Genomic DNA, 23,228 nt, shown 5'->3' with positions numbered 1-23,228 from the left:
GAAGCATCAGGAGCATTTGAGGCCAGGCCAAATGTTTTTCATGTACTCATAGACTGATCTTACTGAGAGACGAAGGCACTTGCTAAGAACTGGTACTTTAGTGCAGCACTGTGCATAATTAATAGCAGTAGAAATGAGTAGTAATTAGAGTAGTATGAATTATTAGTAAGGGGTTATTTAGTCTAGTTTTTTTTTATATCTATGACCTGTGGTTCTTTCAGTCAATACAGCTCATTAACCTGTGCAGTTTCTGTGCACCTTCTGGTGCGATATGGACTGTCTGAGTGTCTTCTTAAAGCACCCGGGGCCTGTTAGCCTGTGTGCTGAATCTGTGTGCCGTCTCTGTCCAGGTTTTACTGAGATGCAGCCAGGTGCTGTGCTGTCTGTCTGTGGCCGCTAGTAATGGTATTGAGTTGTATACCATATATTGAAGATTCAGTCTTAGGTTTGTCAGTCATGGCTTCAGGTTTATTCTTGAACGATGGCGGCCGACATTGTTGAGACAGAGACTTGAAGATTCACACCCCCACACAGCGCTTCACCTCAGCATATCTGAATTTCCAGTTGAAGGAACGTCTTGTTAAATGCTCTCTCAGAACCAGGGGCGTGACCCTCAGTATTCATGAGATCTTGGAGACACAAGTCTATGAGCTATTTGCTGTCACATTCAATACACTTCCTCAGGATAACTCTTCTCTAAACAGAATTGATTACATTCTAACTTAAGTCCCAAATAAAAGTAACAATTATAACTAGGTATAAGATACATTGAATTATTGACTATGGCATATCCTTATTAACTATAAATCTCATAATGCCGGTCCCTTCACTAGTTGATTCAGTCAGTGTCACGACTGACTTGTGGAGTTTCTTAGCACTTTAAAGTGCCTGTGTGTTTGTCAGTGTATACAGTATGTGTCTGTCTGTCTGTCTGTATATTCACCTGCTAAATCCTGACGTGTTGTCTACTCATCACAGACCCCGCGCTTAAACCCACTCCAAGCGTGGAGCAGCAGCCCCAGCAGTGGCGGCCCCCCTCGGCGCAGAACCGCTCCAGGGAGGTCAGCCAGAGGGATCTGCACTCCCAGATCACCCAGAAGCTGGAGGCCGTGGTCAGGGATAGGGAGCAGGGCACGCCGGCCAAGGAAGCCCTTACCGCAGGCTCCAGCCGGTCCCAGACGCCCAGCGGAGGCCTCGGTAAGGCCAAAGCTGTGCCTGTGAAGATGCCCAACCCGAATTCTCTCAAGCCAACACCAATCAAGGCCCTGTCAGAGAAAACGGCCAACACTAAAGTGAGTCCGTCAGACACCAAGGAGAAACCGGCCCGAGGGAGTGCTGCCAGGGGGAAGGCAAGTTGTTTTTTTGTGGGTTCTTTCCTGGGGTTTCATCCAAAGCAGGCCTTCCTCAGCGCTCCCATAAACAGCAACAGATAAACCTGAACTACAGTGGGCATGTCAGATTATTGCACCCTTAAAAGATAAAAAGATAAGAACATAATTGGCAGTAGGGGGTGGACCAGCCAACTGAAAGTTTATACGTAGGAAGGCCCCTGTACGCTACAGACCAGGATCAAATGTTCCACCGTTCAGCCATTTTTGTTGACTATATCTAACTGCTGTGTTATATAACTGCTGTCTTGAGGTCTGGAAATGTCAGTACATTTAACATTCCTTACAAATTGTCTTCACCTGCTGAATTTCTTTGATGTGGTTGACCAGAAATCAGAAGAGGTGACAGACAGTATGTTGAAGTTCATCTCTAGCCATTTCCAAGGCAAGGGCTGTGTTACTACAAAGGATTCAGGGCCACGGTTGGCTGGTGTCAGCAATAAGAGGTAAGGCATGGTGACAGAGCCATCTGTTGTCATTTACCCTTATACCCTTTTTTATTTGTTTTATACCTTTTTTAAAGCAAGGTATTACCTTTTGTTTGGTTTGGTTTGGCTTAATTCCTTTCTTTTAAAATTCTCTTGTCTTTTAGGTCTTTATTTGATAAAAGTTGGTCCCTTGGCGTGAGTATTAGACATGAAAATTACACATAAATATCTGTCCATATTTATAAATAAATATTCTCTATTATGTTTATTGCATGAAGGCTGTCAAGTTTCTCGTATTTTATTTTTGTAGGTAAAAGGAGACAGTAATGGCTCAGGGTTTTTGAAATCATTTGAAATGTCCAAGAAGGCTGACGTCAACGAGTATGTGAACCATTCTTGTTAAATGATTACTTTTTAGAAATGTCACCCATTCATCAATTTCAAAAGTCACTCTTGTTCTTGTTCTTGTTCAAAAGGAAAAGTCAATAACATGACTTTTAACATTAGCATTGCCTGTTTTGTATTTCATTTATTTGAAGTGATGGGTAGATTAGGGGGGGATTATCACTTGAAGGCGCACGGGGCATGTTTAAACCTTGATTTCTTTTAAGGGATGTCTATGCATTCAACACAAAGACACCATCCAGCACTGGAGTAAGGACATCCTTTGTGCTCGTTTCATAACGTACAGGCTTGCCAATTGGAGCCGAAAGACTGTATCTCACTCTTGTGTTTTTATCTTGTAGAAAATCTTCAAGAAGGCCTCTGAGAAATCTGTTATGGAGTCCAGGTATTGAGATTTCTTATTGAACACCTCCCCCTAGTGGTTGAAAGTGGGTAGTTGGCAGTCTGCTTCTGCTGTCACAATTTTTCTCCTAAATGGCACTGAAGTTATCACATGTTATTATTGACATAATGAATGCCACTCAGTCTTTGATGTTTCATGTTAGACGTTCTCTCTCTCTCTTCCAGTGCCATCAGCAGCTCTTTCGCCCTTTCTGCGTCTGCAAAGAAGGCCCCTCCTGACAGGGTTGGTTCATCAGTTTCTCAAGTGGAATCGGAAGTAGTTGTTACTTTTAAAGAGTAGTTTACATATACGTAATACTTGTGTTTATAAAAGAATAAAACGTTTGTTTTAAAAGGTTAAACCCTTTCAAAGACTGGAATGTCTGGTGTAATTTGTCAGGCATCAATTTAGTACACAGTCAGCATTAAACGAAACCTAGTTTATGTATATTAATCTCTAAATTCCCACGGGTCACAGATTACAGCCTTTTACCTGCCATGATGCCTCTCCTCTCTCAGCCTCACTCCGTGTGTTTTTGCCCTTCAGGTCTTCAGCCGTCACCTGAGGAAGCACCTGTTCAGCGACACAGACACAGACCGAGACAAGGAGAACACCACAGACGTCAGCTGGCTCAGGGACTCGGCCCGCAGGGCCAAACCCAAAGTGGCCGACTACAGCCGCCAGCCGGCCAAACCCTGCCCACCGCCATGCACCTCAGGTGGGCTCACTGGGCTAGAGATCAGGCGAAGAGGCAATCTGGGGCGGCAAGGACAGGGTCTGTGAGCTGTGGGGGTGTGCCTCACCAAAGAGAGAAAGTGAGAGAGAATGGATGACCCAGTAAATTAGTCTATGACACAAACAGATTTGTTTTCAAAAGCCAGCCACAGAGAAGAACAGTCATTGGGCCTTGGTTTCTGGCTTTAGAATGCAGAATTTTAAAGATGGAATTTCAGAGTGTCAGCATTCTCTACCAATTAAGCATGATTCCACAAAGTCTTCATTAGACAAACAAAAAACATGAGCTGCAATAGTAATATAAACTTGGTATAGTAATAGTAGTAATAGTAATACAAATGAAATATATGATTGGATATGGTTAGTCTGTGCTCCTGTTGGTGTGCTGTGGTTGGATATGGTTAGTCTGTGCTCCTGTTGGTGTGCTGTGGTTGGATATGGTTAGTCTGTGCTCCTGTTGGTGTGCTGTGGTTGGATATGGTTAGTCTGTGCTCCTGTTGGTGTGTTTGTAAAAGTATGCACCAGGGTAAACAGCACTGTTTAAGTACATACTTTGGACTTTGGCCTTTTGCTTTAACAGAAAGTATCTAGCCCAGTTCCTTAAAAGCATTAGAGGACTGTTGCTGTAGCTGTTAGCTACTGTCATTGAGGAACAGGGAGAATTCCTATTGACACCGACTCTACCGTATGAAGTCCACAATGGTAAAAGCTTTTGCAAAACTGAGACCTGACTGGTTACTTCTAACTGCAAAAATGTTTACTTGTGCTCAGAAAACATTTCACTTTTTCTCTCGTAGATGTGTCCCCAGACCTGCCTGCTCTTTCTCCCGAACTCTTGAAGGAGCGAGCCAAGCCGAAGAGGGTGAGTTAATGAGATCTCTCCATAATGGACCTGTTTGTTTCTCCTTGGGATCAAATAAACAGGATAATTCAACCATCTGTGGTCCCACCATCTGCTCTGCTGGAGAGGCAAACAGACCGCCGTGCAGGTGGAAACCCAGAATGTGTCTGATTAAGCCAAAGATAGATGCCTCATTAACATGTCTGAGAGTACTATAAATGGTGTTAAGCCATTATCCCTAAACTGTTAATAGTGACACAAGTTCGTTTGAAAGAGGATTGGTGCACTACACAACATAGCAAGTGTGTGTGTGTGTTCCTTAAGAACTTGAATGACTTTTATAGAAAATAAATTAGATCATTATACAAACGTACATATTGATCTCAGTACACGTTATATTCTTCATCAAATTAGATCATTATACAAACTTACATATTGATCTCACTTCACGTTATATTCTTCTTACATGATTTCTTTCCCACAAAATACTGCATATAACATAGTTAATCTCATTCTAACCGCAAATTACCAGAAAATATGCTCCCCAGCAATATAACTACAGTGATTACGGTAGCTTTCGTTTTGAAATGGAAAAATTGGAGTCTTGGCAGTTCTCATGCCTCAGTCACAAAGGGAAATGGGAGCTCTCGGAAAGAGACAGAGACAGTTCTGCGTGAGCGACAGATGCACAGCCTGCTTCGACTACTATTTGAGAGTGTGAAGTCTCAGCTGGCGGAGTGCTGTAATGTGAGCGGGGAGAGCTTTGCTGTCTACAGGGATGTCACTGGTGGGCTGGTTGAGTCTTTGTGCTAGAATCCATAATTCTGTTAGAAAAGTTAAACGTTTAGTTCATTACTGTAGTTATATTGCTGGGGAGCATATTTTCTGGTAATTTGCGGTTAGAATAAGATTAACTATGTTATATGCAGTTTTTTGTGGGAAAGAAATCAACATGTAAGAAGAATATAACGTGAAGTGAGATCAATATGTAAGTTTGTATAATGATCTAATTTGATGAAGAATATAACGTGAAGTGAGATCAATATGTAAGTTTGTATAATGATCTAATTTGATGAAGAATATAACATGAAGTGTGAACCATTAAATTGGGCTAAAGGCGAAGCAAATAATCCCTAGATAACTGGACAGTGTGGTTAAAAAAATAAAATAAATGAAAAATATTTTAAATCTCGTGTCAGACAAAGGCTGTGCTGTTAATGCAGGGATAAAAGTAAGCCCTATGTTTATATTTGTATGTTTATTTTATGGTTTGATGGAAATTGTGGGTCCCAGGGCCACACCAGTTGAGACCCACTGCCTTTTTAATCTGACGTGCTTGTGTGGCGTAAAGCACACAGGTGATGTGGTCTGGTTGTTCCCTAACCTAAACCAAGTGTCTGCAATCACAGAAAAGGCCTCAGAAGAAGCCTGTGCAGCAGAAGCCTGTGGAGCCGAAGCCTGTGGAGCAGAAGGCTGCTGCCAAGCCCTCAGTGGTTGCCACGGGGACGAGCAGAAGGCCCCGCCGGGCCGTGGCCGTGGACGTGTCCTACAGGGAAGCCTCAGACCACTCAGAGACTGAAGAACCTCCAGCCTTACCAGTGAGGTTTACATATGAGCATATGCCACTTGGCTACTGATGCAATGGTTATTGTATATAGCACACAGGACGAGGGACTAACGCAGTTGTTAGAAGGGTGCTTTAGTAATGAAAAAGTAAAGTTAAAGGTAAAGTAATAAAACTATTATAGTAATACAGTCACTAAACTAATAATAATTGTTGTTGTTTTAAAATCTTCAGCTGTACCATAGTAAAACAATCTCCTCAAAGCATGTTGTGTATTGCAGGCTAACGGTGAAAACCCATGACAGCGACGCGATACGCTTCCATCGCTTTGAGTGGGCGTGTTGTAGCGTGTGGAAATAGCATTTTCAAACTGTCAGAGACGACACCAAACAATCTGATTGGCCGCTGCCAGGAAAAATCGCTCCTCATTTGCATAGGATTCAGCCTTTTCCAACTTTTATCGGTCGCGTCGCCCAAAACGGTGGTCTACGTCACAATGGATTGGCTCCCGTTGAAATGCATGGATTTAGAATATCGCGTCGCTCGTAACGGTGTCATGGGTTTGCACCGTAAGAGGTCTTCATAACACTCCAACCTCCGAGAGTTGTCATTGTGTTTTTTTTTATTATTATTATTGTCGCTGTTATTGTTGTTGTTTTTGGTGATGGTGGTGATCTTTTAAACCGTTGTAAAGCACTCTCTCACAAAGCGTGTTGTGCATTTGTAGACTAAGAAGCGGAGGACCGCTGACCCTCCAGATATGACTGAAAGGCCAGCGCCGCCGGAGGTGAAGAAGATGAAGAAGGTTTCTCCCCCGCCGGAGGTGAAGAAGACGAAGAAGGTTTCTCCCCCGCCGGAGGTGAAGAAGATGAAGAAGGTTTCTCCCCCGCCGGAGAAGCCCGTTAAACCTCCTCTGGACTCCTGGGCCGTTAAACCTCCTCAGGACTCCTGGGCCGTTAAACCTCCTCTGGACTCCTGGGCCAGCAGACTGGCCTCCTCCCACTTCAGCCCTCCCTCTATGGAGCACATGAGATGTAAGAACAGCAGTGACACAAAACGCCAGGGTACAGATCCCATTGGGAGATCAACAACAACAACAAAAAGGGCAACGTTGCTAAACTAGAAGGGCACTCGGAGAGCGCCGACCTCCGCCATGCAACGTTAGCAAAAGGCAAAACTAAATTTGTGTATCCGCCCCCGTGATTCGGATCCGTTCCAAAATGTTATGGGCTCTTCCTTGGCCCATGTGGCACCTTTCCACCAAGTTTCATAAAAACCGGGCTGGTCATTTTTGTTTAATCCTGCTAACAGACAGACAAACAAACCACACCAAAAACGTAATGAATTCCGGAGGTAATACATTCGAAAAGGTATTTTGCCTAACTTGTTAATGTTCCAGATTTTACCCAGAATCTGACCTGGCTGTACTCAAATATTGCTTTGTGAAGCATGACCCTGCCTGTAAATGAGTGTTATAAGGATTTTTACTAGTGCTGTCAGTTTAACGCGTTATTAACGGCGTTAACGCAAACCAATTTTAACGCCGTTAATTTTTTTTTTTTTTTTTTTTAGATGAATTTTAGATGAACGTTCTTTTTGGCCTTGCAAACTGTGTAGTAGGCTAACGTTACAGTTTGAGTGAATGGTGAGCGCGATACGGCGAAATGGATGATAATAAGCTTCTGAATGGAAAGTTTACTTTTAAAAGTTGTGTTGTGCAAAAGAAGCAAGCTTCACTGTTGTCTGAAAATGTCAACAGGCAGCTGGCTGAAAGCAAAGAAGTAGTAGGCTTACCTTTTATTGGTAACTTAACTGTTACGGTTCATTGTTTCTGAAATAAGAGGCCTGACTGCTATGTTCCCAGTAAACTTGAAAAAAAGAAAATATCAAGCCATGGTTTAACTGCACTATAGGCTGAGTCCTTGTTTACCTGAAATGTGCACTTTATAATTTTATTTTGTACCGCCCTGTTTTGCAATGTTGGTTTTCAATAAAATAAAACATTTGCTTAAAGCAAGCCAATCCACTTTTCCATGTTGATAGGGGCATTAAAATAAAAATAAAATGATGGAAAAAATAAATAAACTAGAATAGATACAAATTTGCGATTAATCGCGATTAATTTTGAGTTAACTATGACATAAATGCAATTAATCGCAATTAAATATTGTAATCGTTTGACAGCACTAGATTTTACATTTGATTATTTAGCAGACATTTATTTATTCATCACAGTCACTGTACAGGTGAAGACCACATTTTTAGGCAGTATGTGTGCTTTTTAAGATTTGAACTCATTGCCTCTTTTTTTCTGTAACATGACAGAACAAGACAGCAGGTTTTTTTTTTTTTTAACACAACCCATTTTTTTGGTTTACAGCTGCAGCGAGGTCTCCGCCATTAGCGCTGTCCCCCACCACCCCCCTCCTCCATCTCTGCCTCTCCCCTGTGGCGCGCCCCTCTCCACCGCCCACCCTGGAGATGCCCAAGCCCATGATTGGCATCCAGGCCTCCTCTTTCTACAAGCCTGCGGCGGGGGGTAAAGACAAGCTGAAGACCCCAAGCCTGCCCGTCCCCCCCACGCCCAACAGCGGGACCCCCCGCATGGCCAGCTGCCGCAGGTCATGCGCCTCAGAGGTCAGTGCTGGCACACCAGGGGGTCAAAGGTCATTGTTGACAAATTAAGGGTCAGGTGATGCAATGTGAAGTTTTGTGTATGAATTTAGGCAGAATCGAGACGTATGCCTTACTGTATTTTTTTTATATTTTAGTAGTAGTTTGTGTATAATCCTTTTAAAGAAGAGGAACTAAAGAACAGCTGACTTGACCTTGGTATTTAATCGGAACTTTTAGGCTGAATACCAATAAACTATATATTTCTGTATCTGTATAAGTGGGATAAATATGTAAGTCAAAGCCACATGAGAGATGTCACAAGCACTTTTATTAAAACAGACTTCAAAGACTGTTATCACTGTTACCCTTATACAGATGCAAAACATGTAAATGGAAAATTATATGAATTAAATAGCTTGCAGTCTTGGTGAGGTTAATAGTGCCGTCATGCATATAAATGCAGGTAAAACACTGCGTCTGGTTCCATGTTCCTTCCTGTAATCCCAGAATCTCCAGCTGAGCCCAGTCCACTCTCTGCACTCCCCGGCCCAGCCCCTCCTCACCTCCACGGGCCTGGAGAAGTCTCCGGAGGGCTCGCCGCTCAAGTCCATCGACCTCGACCAGCAGCTGCGAGACTTTATCAAGGCGCACGAGACCGACAAGGACTCAGTCATCTCCATGGTGACCCTGAGCCAGTCCTCGCATCTGTCAGTCAACAATGTGGCAATACTCTGTACTGAAATTGAGGTACGGATTGTCTAGAGCTTTTTCATCAGTTACAACTCCACAACTATATCTGTAGTCTAACAGTTCTTGGTCCATTTCAAGGATGGTAAGAGTAGGGCCAGTGATTTTCCGTTTCCGTTTCAGCTCATTTTGTTCACCCTGAGGTATATTGATGGCTTAAAATGAGTGAATAATATGTGCCCTTCTTAGATTGTTGTTTGCCAGCATTAACAGAACAGAAGAGTAAACATTTTTTGTTTTAAATGCGATTGGGAAGACGAGCAAGTGAATGTGACTGAATGTGGCTTTAGCGGACGTGTGTGGGTCAACCGTTAAAAAGGGGGGCGTGGCCGGAGCAGAGTTCATCGCAGACGTGACATTTTCTCAGTGGTTTTGTTCTTTAATTAATGTTTGTTCATCGTTGCAATCGTTGTTGTGTTTATTTGAAAGAAATATAGCCTTGCAGCCCAAAATACAAGGGAATTTGGGCGATTTGTATGCACAAAATGATGTTTCCGTTTGGAAGTTGCAATTCCGTTTCAAAGGGTTCATTCCGCGAATTCCGTCTGTTTTCCGTTATCGCGGAAAATCATTGGCCCTATAAGAGTTAGACTATGTGGGTTTGATGTTGTATTATATTATCATGTTGTAAACATAAAATCATTTTTGCGTTGTAGAAGACACCTGCATCCAGTAGGGGGCGTGAGAACGGCAAACAGACGTTGCATTCAGGTGAGCGTGTAATACACCTCTCTCTGTTTTACAAGCACCCAGATGGGAGTGGGATGGGACTCCTACATGATTTATTTGTGACTTTATAACTGACTTTGGTCCTGATTTAAAGTTTTGCCAGGGCAATAAGTGCAAATTTGATGCCACCCAAAACATTTTACAAAATATTTTTTTTATTTCATTAAAATTTTTAATCATTTGTATTTTCTTACAGTGTGTAGTGAGGATTGTGCCGTGAAAATTAGCTAAGCAATACGCCTTGTCAAAGTTATTTATTTGGCATATTTTCTTACTGGTGAGATTCAGTCTAAGCTGTTAGTTATTTGGCATACTAACTTACTGGTGAGATACACTCTAAGCCGTTAGTTATTTGGCATACTTACTTACTGGTGAGATTCAGTCTAAGCAAATAGCCAATGAAGGCGTAAACATCCAAACAAACTAACATGAAACATGTGCTGTTCCTAGGCCCCAGCTACCACCGCACGTGCCACCCCTCCCAGTCCGACAGGAGTCACACAGACATAGAGAGGGAAGACGAGGATGATGAAGAGGAGGAGGAGGAAGATGTTAGGGGTGCACCAAGAGAGAAGGCCCTCAAGATGAAGCCGAGGAAACTGTTCAAAGAGAAAGAGAAAGGTATTTCTCTGCTGCCAGTGGGCCACTTTATAACTGACTTTGGTCCTGATTTAAAGGTTTGCCAGTGCAACAAGTGCAAATTTGATACCACCCAAAACATTTTACAATATTATGTTTTAACTGTGTAGTGAGGATTGTGGCGTGAAAATTAGCTAAGCAATACACCTCCTTAATTTTCATACTTTAATACATACTAGTTCACCGGCTTGTATTTTGTTTTGTTGTTGTCAAATTTTGGGCCGCCTTGGGTTACAATTACAGTTAGTTATTTGGCGTAGTTACTTACTAGTGAGATACACTCTAAGCAAATAGCCAATAAAGGCGGAAACATCTATGGACAAACTAACATGAAACATGTGCTGTTCATAGGCCCCAGCTACCACCGCACCAGTGAGGATTGTGGTGTGAAAATTAGCTAAGCAATACGCCTCGTCAATTTTCATACCCTAATACATACTTAGGCTTATATTTATTTTTGTTTTTTGTCAAATTTTGAACCTTTGTGGGTTACAATTACAGTTCTTTATTTGGCATACTTACTTACTAGTGATATTCAGTCTAAGCACTTAGTTACTTTGTGTAGTTTCTTACTGGTGAGATTCAGTTTAAGCAAATAGCCAAAGAAGGCGTAAACATCTAAACAAACTAACATGAAACATGTGCTGTTCCTAGGCCCCAGATACCACCGCACGCACCAACCCTCGCAGTCCGACAGGAGTCACACAGACATAGAGAAGGAAGACGAGGAGGAGGAGGAGGAAGATGTTAGGGGTGCACCAAGGGAGAAGGCCCTCAAGAAGAAGCCCAGGAAACTGTTCAAAGAGAAAGAGAAAGGTATGTGCAGGGGTGCAAACTCGTCACCTTTCGGCGAAATTCGCCGTTTCTGAGCCAAAATAGGTAATTTGTGTGATTCGTGTAGATCTGCAATAAAAATATTTTTAGGGGGGGGGGTGGGGGGGTCCTCCAAGTAATCTGCGAACGCAAGCTATCATGAATATTTTTTTCAAGCTTGTTCGTTTGGCCAACCCACGTCACCATGACAGGCACGCTTTTTATTTCGAGTCTTCGGGTCTGTTCAAATGGAAGGTATCTGCCTCGATGCCGTAATAGGTGTCTTTCGGTTGAAAGCGTTGGTTTCGAGCGGCCTTTTTAAGATGTAATTTACGGTAACGTGTGACGTTGGTACGCTGCAATAACGTTATGCTATCTAGGCTAACGTGCTAAAGTCAGACAGTTGGCTGACAGACGCCTCGCAAATCACATCAACCATTTTTGCTGGTTACAATAACGGTGTTATCGGATAGTACAGTGAGTCTTTTTCTCGGTAACTTTTGAAAAATCTAAGCGTGAAAACGCCGGAAAATGTACATTTACATAAAAGACATGGCCGTCAGCCGAGTTTGGTCCGGAGTTTAGCTGCTAAAGTTATCTTCTGTCCTGTCGTTTGAAGCACTGGCATTGGTCTCCCATTATGTATTTATCACTTCACTGGATTAGAAGTCCATTTTCCAGGCTCTCGCACGCCCCCTTCAATGAGGCAGAGGTTGGGTTTGCCTCCCCTATGTGCTTTTTCACTGTGGATTAATGTCAGATCAGCAAGACTAAATAGCTTCTTCACATACGTGAAATACATTACATTACCTATTCTATGGATACAAACGACATATAATAAAAGTGTCTACAAATATTTCAGTGATGACAAACAATGAGAAAGCAAAAGGCATGCGCTCAACCCAGTGTGTGAGGGATTGCACAATCTGAGATGAGGCGCAGCTCGTTGCTGCCTCACCTCGCGAGTCGCCTCTCTGTTTGAACAGGACATGGTCAAATTCAGCGATTTTGTTATTATAAAAATGATCGGAATCATACATTTTTTTTATTTAAAGCACAGATCAGTAGATACATATTAATATTTATTTGATTTGATCATTATTTGTTTTTTACTTTTCATGATGACTTTTACTTTTCATGAGGCTCTGCCTCCCCTGACCACACGTCCTTATGTGTATGTAATCTGAAGCACTGACCCGTTTTCTACTGCCGGCGCTTCACCTCAACTGAACAAACTTACCACTCTCCTACTTCAGTTTGTTTTCAGAATAAGAGAATTTTAGGAGGAGGATGCCATTACTGTGGCTCAAATAGAGGCAGGAGTTAGGTGCAAATGGGCGTTGTCCTGACAAGCTAGACTCAAAGAGGAATGTAAAGGGAAAAGAATATGTGTTCCCACTGTCACAGTTTTTCAAGAACACAGAGAAGCTAGGCCGTGCCTGATGCAGCCTCTGTTGATTTTCTGTTCCAATAGTTGGCCCTTTTTTTTGCTTACGTAATGTGCTTTGGTGAAGTGGACTGGAGTGGGTGGTCGGGAGGGTATTGGGGTGGGTGGTTGGGTTGGCCTGTGCCCGTGCAACATTCAACACAGGAATGTTTATGATTAAACTGTTACCAGAGCAGTTCTTCATAGATCTAGCCTCATAATTTTGTTGTCAAAGTGCACCAGATTGATGCATTGAACTTTAAAATGTGCAAAATGTTCTTATATATAAAATATATTCCCCGGGGAGCATGCCCCGGACCCTCCTTGGGGGTTCGCATCGTTGTCACCTTTTTCATCCCTGATGAGTTTGCACCCCTGTATGTGAGTGTTAATTTTTCATCCAGTTGTTTTTATTTCATTATTTAATAGATGCTTTTATCCAAAGCGACGTACTTCACAAGTGCAAGGTGCATTTTTAATCAGCATGTGTACTAGATCCTTTACATCCTTTCCTACTTATCCTTCACATAAAATCCCGTCACGCAGTAGACTGATTTCTGAACATGCTGGCTAACATATGGAGGTGTGGGATAGTCAGTGTAATGAAGCTGCATTTTGGCATTAAAGCAGCATGGCTGAAGCAACCAGAGGAGAAGCAAAGCAGCTCAGAGCAAGATGAAGAGAACGAGCAGGAGGAGGAGCAGGAGGAGGAGCAGGAGGCGTTGCAGAGTATCCGAGGCAAGAAGAGTAGGAGGGCGGTCCAAACTACGAAGAAGTCCTACTACACTAAACAGACTGACGGCACGGGCACAGGTAGCGTTGTTTCTCTTTTTAATACACAGTTTGAACACTCACCAAGTGGCAACTGCATGTTGACCTACCTTCATAAACAAAATATATCATTCAGAAGCGATCTTTCACCATGATAAAACATACAGATATCTTTCACCATGACAAAACATACAGATATTAGTATGAGCCTGTGAGATTCGTTTTTTATTTTGTATTGTCATAAAGTTAATATTAGTATTTTGTGTTGGACATTAGAAGTACTGTCATGCCGTTCCCAGCCCACCAATAAATGTTGTGTGTCAGTGGTGTGTGCACTGCCTTATGTTTACACACTTATATACACATATATACAGCGGACATATATTTACTGGATATGCCTTTATATATGATATTTATAGTTTTGATCTTTGGTCTGTTTCTCTTTTGTGCGAGTGTAGAACTTGTCTGAGCGGCATGTTCACTGCCTTAATACATATATATTTCTATGTCTTTATATATTATATTTATATGTCTTTATATATTATATTGATATATTTATATGTCTTTATATATATATATTTCTATGTCTTTATATATTATATTTCTATGTCTTTATATATATATATATATATATATATACAGGGTGTCCGCGGGGTTTTAAAAAGTATTAAAAGGTGATAAATCAAAATTGCCAAATTTAATGCCATTAAAAGTGTTAAATGTAGTTTTAGAGGTATTATTTTTTTTTAAATAGGTATTATTTTTTCCAGTGTCCTATTCTGATAGAATTTCAATCTTCTAAAGTTCGCGTTAGTTCGTTTAAATGCTGGCTTTAGCAAAGCTGGGCACATAATCAAAGATCTTCCGTATCAATCCTGAAGTCTCAACTTTGTATGTTTGATGCTGACGTCAAATTCAGTGGTCGTTCGACATCTCAAACACTGCGCGCTTCAACTGGGTAACCAACTGGCTGGCTTACGTTTTTGACTTGCTTAGGCATATCTTCAACGTCCAGACAACCATCGTCGTCGTCATGGGCAAATGCAAGTTTTCTGACAGCTGGGTGTAGTAGGGAATAACCGGCAGGCTTATTGTTCGGTTTGTAAAAAAAACATCAATGTCAACTGGATGGGAGCTAATGCACTTCGGTCGCATATGCAATCCACTAAACATAAAAATGGAATGCGCGGTCGGCGAGAGCAGTTCATTCTACCACTCTGCCAACTGTCTGTGCTGCACCACCACCACTAGTGCCACGGTACAAGCCAACGCTACGGCTCCAGCAACTACGTCTGACCTCCGGGTGACTATGGGCTCCACACCAACACTGCGTGCAGAGGCTCTGGTGTTTAAACATTGCAGTTAAACACCACTCATTGAACTCCAACGAAGGAATTTCGGAGCTGTTTAAAGAAATGTTTCCCGACTCTACCACACGTGAATGACTTTGCGATGTCAAAGACAAAACTGGCTACATCATCAGATTTGGATTAGCATCGTTCTTCAAAAAACAGCTTGTTGATGGCATCAACAAGGCAGGGCCATTAGTGTTGATGTTTGCTCATGAGTTCATATTAGGCCTATAGCACACCAGTTCACGTAGTGGATGCCAGTTTGTGAAGTGATATCAGCAACAATTCATATAGCAGATGCCAGTTTATAATGCATCAACAGTTCATGTAGTGAATGCCAGCCAGTGTGCTGGAACTATCTCTCCATTGCACATTTAATGTAGTTTGTTTTATTTTTATTCACAAAATGAAATAAATGTGTGCAATATGTGGTCAACATCAGTGAGTCTCTAAATCTATTATGTTGTGTATAGTGTTATAGATGTCAAAATCTCCGTAAACGTTAGAAAGGTCGCCGATTAACACTTGCAACTCAGTGTCGTGATGGTTTTAAAAAAATTCAGAAGGTAGTAAAAAAGGTATTAAAAAGGTATTAAATTTAACTTAAGGATTGCTGTATATACCCTGATATATATATATATATTTATATGTCTTTATATATTATATTGATATATTTATATGTCTTTATATATATGTCTTTATATATATATATATATATATTTATATGTCTTTATATATATATATATATATATATATATATATTTATATATATATATATTTATTAGTGCTGTCAGTTTAACGCGTTATTAACGGCGTTAACGCAAACCCATTTTAACGCCGTAAATCTTTTTATTGCGCGATTAACGCGATTTTTTTTTTTTTTTGATTAACGTTCTTTTTGGCCTCGCAAACTGTGTAGTAGGCTAACGTTACGGTTTGAGTGAATGGTGAGCGCGATACGGCGAAATGGATGATAAAAAGCTTCTGAATGGAAAGTTTACTTTTAAAAGTTGTGCTGTGCAAAAGAAGCGAGCTTCACTGTTGTCTGAAAATGTCAGGCAGCTGGCTGAAAGCAAAGAAGTAGTAGGCTTACCTTTTATTGGTAACCTAACTGTTACGGTTCATTGTTTCTGAAATAAGAGGCCTGACTGCTATGTTCCCAGCTAACTTGAAAAAAAGAAAATATTAAGCCATGGTTTAACTGCACTATAGGCTGAGTCCTTGTTTACCTGAAATGTGCACTTTATAATTTTATTTTGTACCGCCCTGTTTGGCAATGTTGGTTTTCAATCAAATAAAACATTTGCATAAAGCAAGCCAATCCACTTTTCCATGTTGATAAGGGCATTAAAATACAAATAAAATGATGGAAAAAATAAATAAACAAAGGGACATTTAGAATAGATAAAAATTTGCGATTAATCGCGATTCATTTTGAGTTAACTATGACATAAATGCGATTAATCGCGATTAAATATTTTAATCATTTGACAGCACTAATATTTATATGTCTTTATATATTATATTTAGATGTCTTTATATATATATATTTATATGTCTTTATATATATATATATATATATATATATATATATATATATATATATATATATATATATATATATATATATGTGTGTGTGTATATATATATATTTATATGTCTTTATATATTATATTTATATATTTATGTCTTTATATATTATATTGATATATCTTTATATATCATATTTATATGACATTATATATATTATATTTATATGTCTTTATATATTATATTTATATGTCTTTATATATTATATTTATATGTCTTTATATATATATATATTTATATGTCTTTATATATTATATTGATATATTTATATGTCTTTATATATTATATTGATATATTTTATGTCTTTATATATTATATTGATATGTCTTTATATATATATATATATTTATATGTCTTTTTATATATATATATATATATATATATATTTATTTATGTCTTTATATATATATATATATTTATATGTCTTTTTATATATAATATTGATATATTTATATGTCTTTATATATTATATTTAAATGTATTTATATATTATATTTATATGTCTTTATATATTATATTTATATGACTTTATATATTATATTTATATGTCTTTATATATATATATATTTATATGTCTTTATATATATATATATATTTATATGTCTTTATATATATATATATATTTATATGTCTTTATATATATTATATTGATATGTCTTTATATATTATATTTATATATTTATATGTCTTTATATATTATATTTATATGTCTTTATATATTATATTTAAATGCCTGATTGTCGATCTGCTTCTCTGCGGTGGCAGTGGAGAACATGGAGGTGGAGATGTCCTCCCACATGGTGGCCAGCGCCAGCAGCAGCTGGAAGACGGGCCTGCAGGGGGACGTGGACCCGGACGCCGTGCACACCGAGATCAGCACCTCGCAGGAGATGGGCTATGTCTGCCGAGAGTTCAGCACCGAACTCACCAGGAAGTTTCAGGTGCGACCCGAAGGGAGGCTGAACGGACAGAGTAGAGTAATACACTGATTATCGACTCTGAGCTCAGCAGGCCTAGGTTGAGTCTTCAGAAGTTACTGGTAGACAAACAATACACGATTTGGTGTTCTGAGTCACCCCTGCAAACACACTCTTAGACATACATACATACATACATACAAAGCAGTTTACAGTAAGACATTGAATATGATCTTTACTTTGAGAAAATGATGAGGTTACTAGACATACATGTAAGGGATAATGTATAGTCATTCTTGAAAAAATGAATCCCTTTTCTTCAGCATAAATCCCATCTCTTCAGCATTCTGAAGAGCCAGATAATCAACAGGCATACATGGTCTGTTGATCTCATAGACACACACACACACACACAAATAAACACGGCAGTGTACACTGATATATTTAATAACAAACTCCTCTTTGAACTCTATAATTGTGAATTACTGCCATGCATACATGAATGGGACAGCAGCAGCCACTAATCCCCACACAGCAGTGCTGAAGCGTCCCCACCTGTCATGCTTTGGTTAATTGCCGGCCCTTAAATGCTCCGTGTCTGGGTGAAATCCACCAGAGAGGGGCTCCTCTTCCCCACTGACACGTATCCTCTAGCAGGCAGGCCCTTGCTTTAATGGCCTCCATCGCTCCATCAAGGAAGTGAAGCCTCTTTAATCTGAACACGTCAAGAGGAAGTGCCCAGAGGTCCAGTGAAGTAATCTCTCCGTCATTTGTCGTGTTTCCTCAAGAGTATCCCTTGAAGACTCACCTGCCACGCTTTGGTACAACAAAGACAAATTAGTTCAGTGGGCCCTTAATAATATGCTTTGAAGCAGTCCTCCAGTGCTACGCTTTCTTTTATCAGCCTCATATCATTAGGTCTTATTACACCCAGCTAATAAAAGCCACGAGGTGTAACCTCATTACTGAGTGCCAATTTAAAGTGAGGATATATGTGTGTGTGTGTGTGTGTGTGTGTGTGTGTGTGTGTGTGTGTGTGTGTGTGTGTGTGTGTGTGTGTGTGTGTGTGTGTGTGTGTGTGTGTGTGTGTGTGTGTGTGCACACAGAAACGCACAGAGAAGATGGAGCTGTACACTAAGCAGTCCCTGAAGAGCGTCCAGCAGCACATGTCCTCCGTCAGCCTGCGGATGAGCAAGAACAGGTGAGGAGTGTCTGTGGACAGAATCAGAATCCCTTTTTTTCTCCAAAGGCACAATATACGCAGGAATTTAACTTGGTGAATCAGCACAGTAAGAATAGCAGAATGAAGAAGTCAGTAACCAGTGGTATGTGTTATAGAAAAGAGTAGGCATTTATAGTTGATAATCAGGGGTATGCATTATAGAACATGTTCAGTAATTCATGCCATCTTGAGGACCAGTCATTACTTTTTAGTAATATACTTTTATATAATATATATATATATATATATATATATATATATATATATATATATATTATTATATATATATAAGACAAGGAGTGCATATTCAGACAGAACTCATGTCCAGTCACATAAGTAACAGGACAGGAAATGCATATAATGCACATAAAAAATTAAACTTAAAAAGTTGTATTTTTGTCTTGTGGCAGAATGCAGAGGATGGAGAAGGTTAAGACAACTCTAATGGAGGAGATCGGCAACCTGGAGCAGGATAACAGCGCCCTGAAGAGCATGGAGAAGGAGCTGACGGTGTGTTACTCTTTTGTGTCTTATCCATGTGTCATTCTGGAGCAAAAGGGAATGAGAAAGATTGGGTGCGAGAGTGAGAAAATGGACTGATACCTGGCTGCGCCCATCACCTGTGTCTGTGTCCCCAATGAGAGAACATATTGCTTTTTTCTCACCTTGCTTCTTTTTATAGATCTACTGGAAGAAGCAGTCCCTGGCTTTCCATTCGTACCAGAACAGAGAATCTCGGAGGTGAGCAGGGGGCGCCCAGTGTGAGCGTCCACACGCACATTTGTTATGTCGTCCTGTTTGTCTCTAGGCTTGTGGCGGCTTGTGCGTCATTAGCGTTTTTGAGTAGCTCTCGCTTCTTGGAGATTGTCTTGTTGTCTCTGTGTCTCGGAGGGCGCTTGGGGACAGAGTTACATAATCCTGGAGGCCCTTATGTGTGTGTTTGTGGAACGGAGCCAGTGTTTGCCTCTCAAAAGGCAACCCAAAAAAACTGGGGCAATTACATTATTGAATATTCTCATCAACATTTGTTCCTCGGGTGGGGAAAGGTGTTGTTGTTGTTGTTTTTTCCTGTCAGCAGCTCTTTTCCTAGAATCCTTGTAGGTAATGGGATTTGTGTGGAGCGCAGTGTCTCGCTTCAGAGAAGTTTAGCTTGCCTAACTCACTTTGCGTCGTGTCACGCCACAACATGACACCCCTATGTGTTTCCCACGGCCTGTTTCAGGCTCCAGCACCTGAAGAACTCCTTTCAGACAAATGTGTGTCCCAGCCTGGAGTACGAGGAGCAGATCTTCAGCTCGGAGGTGAGCCATGATCTCTGGCCCTGTGTCCAAACCATACAAGACCCCACTGAATGCAGCATGTGCTAACAGCTGTGCTAGTCTTACTGTTAGCATTTTTTTAGTGTCGTTGATTTCAATGTCGTTACTGTTGTTATGAACATTATTAGCATTGCTATTAATTTAGAAACTGCTACAACTTCACCAACATTCACATCGGTGCTTGTGAAGCAGAAGACCACAGCGACAGCATACAGTGTGTAAACAAAACAAGAAGCAAAAATCTGAAATCAGAACAGGTGCCGAAGAGAAAGTCCTCTGGGTCTGTTCAGTTCTGTTATTTAAAATGACCTGGCCTCTGTCTGTGCTGTCCTCAGATGGTTCTGATGAAGAAGGACATGAAGTCGGTCCAGGATAAATTTCTTCAGGAGATGGTGAGTAGGACGGGGCCTAATTAGGCAAGAACGTCATACAGTTATTAATACTAATGTGCTTCCCAGTGGTAATGACTTTCTGCAGCTCGACTGGCAGAGCAAAACGCTAATGGGTTTCATCATAGGTTTACGTCATGGGTTTCATTCCCTGAGAGCACACACACACACTGATTAACCAGTAACCTAGAGTCTTTTTTGATTAAAGTATCTTCTGCTGACTAACTTTGAGTCACTTCTGGTAAAAGCATCTTCTGCTGACTAACTTTAAGGCACTTTCGGTAAAAGCATCTCCTGTTTGAACTAGTGACAATATGAACGACTGAAAGACTTGTTTTTCCCTTTAGCGAGAGGAGGAGCTCTCAAGTATGCGCAGAGGACTGCAGACTCTGTTCCTGTCTGGGACTCCCATGTTCTGACCCAAAGAAAAGAATGATCTTTAAAAGGTGTTTTTAGCATGTTCACGTTCTGATCCGTTCACATCAGAATTCACTTTATTGCGGAACCTGTTCAGACATGTTGAGTAGATATTATAAACCAATATATATTCAGTTCAATTAGTTTATTTATTTATTTAAGGTTGTCAACCTTGACTTGTGAGTCCATTCCCTCGCTCCCCAGTTTTTAATCTAAATAATGAATTCATGTGTAAAATGTATTTATTCATATGGAAAAATTGATTGCCTTGTTGTTAATATATTATAAGAACCACAATAAATAAGATTGATGTAAAAGGTAATCCGTCAGTGGTGTGTCTCGTTCTTTTCCCCCTAATCACGTTGTTATAACATTGTGTTGTTCAGCACAAAAACAAATGTCAACCAGGACATATTTCCAGAGTCATTGTATTAGTATGACGACTGCTACACATGTCTTCATCACCTGTTCTTGGCTACAGATGTTGGTATGTTTGGAGCAAGAAGACACCACATATTTTTAAAAAGCCTTGTATTATGAAGACAAGTAGTTCTTACAAAGTTTTTTTTTTTTTTTTTTTCAAGTGAAGACGTGAACAACCCTGTTCAGACTGACTCTCCGTACAGTTCGATATGAAATTCACCCCTAAGACCCGCAGTCTCCACACCACCCTCAAGTATTACAGTACTTCTTTTTTTTTTTTCAACATTTCTTTTTTTTTTTAAGTGGAGCTGGTCACACACATGCACAACTTCCACCAAACACTGATGGTCTCTTGAAACAACTGTCCTTCCCAAAAAAATCCTCAAAAAACGAACAAAAACACTGTATACACTCCACTTCTGTTCATCTCTCCTTTCCACTAAAGTGGATTGTCCCAAAGCTCTGGTGTGTGGACTGTCCTTCAGGCTACTCCTGGCCGAAGCGTGGCCTTCGCGGGCTTCCCCAAGAAACATCAGTCCACCACCGCCCTTCGTGGAAGCCAGGGTCCTGGAAGAACAAGGACAAGCCCGTAGACAAAACCAGAGGGGGGGGGGGGAGCCCCGAAGGAAAATAGCCTCCGGGATTTTCACGGAGAAAAAAAGAAAATCTTGCTCCATCGTTTCTTCATGGAAGAAAGTCCTCTACGGCCTGTGAAATCTACCAGGAAGAAAGCAGGGACAGAGGGAAAGAGAGAGGGAGATATTAATCAGAAGAAGAGGTGCCTTTGGAATCACACAGACGTGCACTGATTACAGCGCTGAATCAATCAGCAAGGCTATTTTTAGCTCGGCCTTGAAGAGACCAGCGAGTCAGCCTTCTTCCCGTTAGCGGGCGCAATTCTATTGCGAAATCGAATTAAGGAGCCGCTTCTTGCAAAAACATGACAGGTCAAGATCGCACTCTTGTTTTTTTTTTTTTATGGCGGGAGTGTGTCAGGCGGATTATTTATGGGAATATCAAATCTCTGGAGAAATGAGGCTGTGATTTGGAGCAGTAATCTATCTTTAGCTCCCGGCGATGGATGTGCCTCGAGCTAAAAATAGCACTATAGCAATCTGTGGAGCGGGAGCCCGTGGTCTGCGTGCATGGCATAGCAGCCTACCTCGTGAGATGTTTGCTGGATGCGTGGACCTCCATCTCGGTGCTTTTGAACTCATTTAGCTCCTTACGGATTGCAGCCTGTGGAATTAAATAGAGCAGTTCAGACAATTTCCTCAGCTATGCACCCAGGGCTGTGCATGTTGTCAGATCAAAGTTATTTAAATTCAAGCTACAAAAAAGAAACCGAATAAAGGGTACAGGGTACAGCCCTTGCTTATACACACTTACTGGTGGAGCATAGGCCTACTACTAAGTATTGATACTATTTTATCATTATTACATTATTACCGTTTAGTAGGCTACACTGTGACACTAGGATAATGCGCAATGTAAACACGTGAATTTTAAAAGCCTTTAGGTCTACGAATGCATTTGTAAGAAACCAGCTGCAACACTTCATGACCAAAATAACCTGGTTCACCTGATTCAGTGTTTACAGTTATAGGCTACTATATTACATCAGTTGCGCCGGGCCCCTCACCTTGTCAGCTGCCGATAGTCTGGTCCAGGGCTTGTCTGCCCTGCGGTCGTAGTCCTGAGCCTTGGCCACCTCCACATAGTCACTGAAACGGATCAGAATCTTCCTCTCCCGTAGCTCGTCTACCGTGGGTCTCTGATTGAGCTGTGGTGGGAGAGAGGCGGCGAGGTGAGAAGGAGGCTTGGGAAAGTGGTCTCTAACCCTCTACTGCCAGTAGGCAACTGGTTCCTTATAGCACAACTGTGGTCACAAGAACACCTATATTGATCCACCTGCTGCACAACTAAGCCTCTGTGGGCCTAGAGGCATAGGAGTGATTATCTACCAATTACCCTTTTATTATGAAAATGCATGAACTATGTTTTATGTTTGTTTTTGATGATGCTGTTTCAAAGGTTTCAAATGTTTTATGGACTGCATGTTTAAAATTGAAAATTACCCTGGGAGACTTGCCAACAAAATAACACTTCAATTTT

The 23,228-nt window shown here is 40.8% G+C and overlaps 2 protein-coding genes across 11 annotated transcripts in view; one reads left to right on the top strand and one right to left on the bottom strand.

Annotated features, from left to right (window-relative positions):
* sycp2 (synaptonemal complex protein 2) overlaps positions 1-21,273 on the top strand; it is a 32,539-nt gene extending 11,266 nt beyond the window's left edge. For 5 of the 10 annotated variants that reach the window (XM_031566927.2, XM_031566929.2, XM_031566928.2 and 2 more), the window contains 24 exons: positions 979-1,349; positions 1,719-1,834; positions 1,981-2,011; positions 2,127-2,197; positions 2,428-2,470; positions 2,563-2,606; positions 2,789-2,846; positions 3,150-3,321; positions 4,136-4,200; positions 5,589-5,777; positions 6,471-6,777; positions 8,124-8,380; positions 8,867-9,106; positions 9,763-9,817; positions 10,286-10,456; positions 11,129-11,290; positions 13,341-13,526; positions 17,192-17,367; positions 18,450-18,544; positions 18,976-19,075; positions 19,248-19,306; positions 19,788-19,866; positions 20,220-20,276; positions 20,621-21,273. In XM_031566927.2, the coding sequence (XP_031422787.1) occupies positions 979-1,349; positions 1,719-1,834; positions 1,981-2,011; positions 2,127-2,197; positions 2,428-2,470; positions 2,563-2,606; positions 2,789-2,846; positions 3,150-3,321; positions 4,136-4,200; positions 5,589-5,777; positions 6,471-6,777; positions 8,124-8,380; positions 8,867-9,106; positions 9,763-9,817; positions 10,286-10,456; positions 11,129-11,290; positions 13,341-13,526; positions 17,192-17,367; positions 18,450-18,544; positions 18,976-19,075; positions 19,248-19,306; positions 19,788-19,866; positions 20,220-20,276; positions 20,621-20,692 (3,176 nt within the window). In that variant the 3' untranslated portion in view covers positions 20,693-21,273. Of the gene's footprint in view, positions 1-978; positions 1,350-1,718; positions 1,835-1,980; positions 2,012-2,126; positions 2,198-2,427; positions 2,471-2,562; positions 2,607-2,788; positions 2,847-3,149; positions 3,322-4,135; positions 4,201-5,588; positions 5,778-6,470; positions 6,778-8,123; positions 8,381-8,866; positions 9,107-9,762; positions 9,818-10,285; positions 10,457-10,823; positions 10,891-11,128; positions 11,291-13,340; positions 13,527-17,191; positions 17,368-18,449; positions 18,545-18,975; positions 19,076-19,247; positions 19,307-19,787; positions 19,867-20,219; positions 20,277-20,620 lie in introns of those variants that run through there. The other 5 variants (XM_031566931.2, XM_031566933.2, XM_031566932.2 and 2 more) reach the window with 5 other exon arrangements.
* Positions 21,274-21,378: 105 nt separating this feature from the next.
* phactr3a (phosphatase and actin regulator 3a) overlaps positions 21,379-23,228 on the bottom strand; it is a 30,804-nt gene continuing 28,954 nt past the window's right edge. Inside the window, exons 12-14 of the mRNA XM_031566937.2 lie at positions 22,756-22,896; positions 22,276-22,352; positions 21,379-21,830 (exon numbers count right to left, since the gene is read on the bottom strand). Of these exons, the coding sequence (XP_031422797.1) occupies positions 21,815-21,830; positions 22,276-22,352; positions 22,756-22,896 (234 nt within the window). The 3' untranslated portion in view covers positions 21,379-21,814. The remainder of the gene's footprint in view (positions 21,831-22,275; positions 22,353-22,755; positions 22,897-23,228) is intronic.

Source organism: Clupea harengus, chromosome 4, assembly GCF_900700415.2.
Source record: "Clupea harengus chromosome 4, Ch_v2.0.2, whole genome shotgun sequence".
In the NCBI taxonomy this organism is placed as follows: Eukaryota; Metazoa; Chordata; class Actinopteri; order Clupeiformes; family Clupeidae; genus Clupea; species Clupea harengus.
The sequence above is the reverse complement of the archived record's forward strand: the minus strand, read 5'-3'. Positions and strand labels throughout refer to the sequence as shown.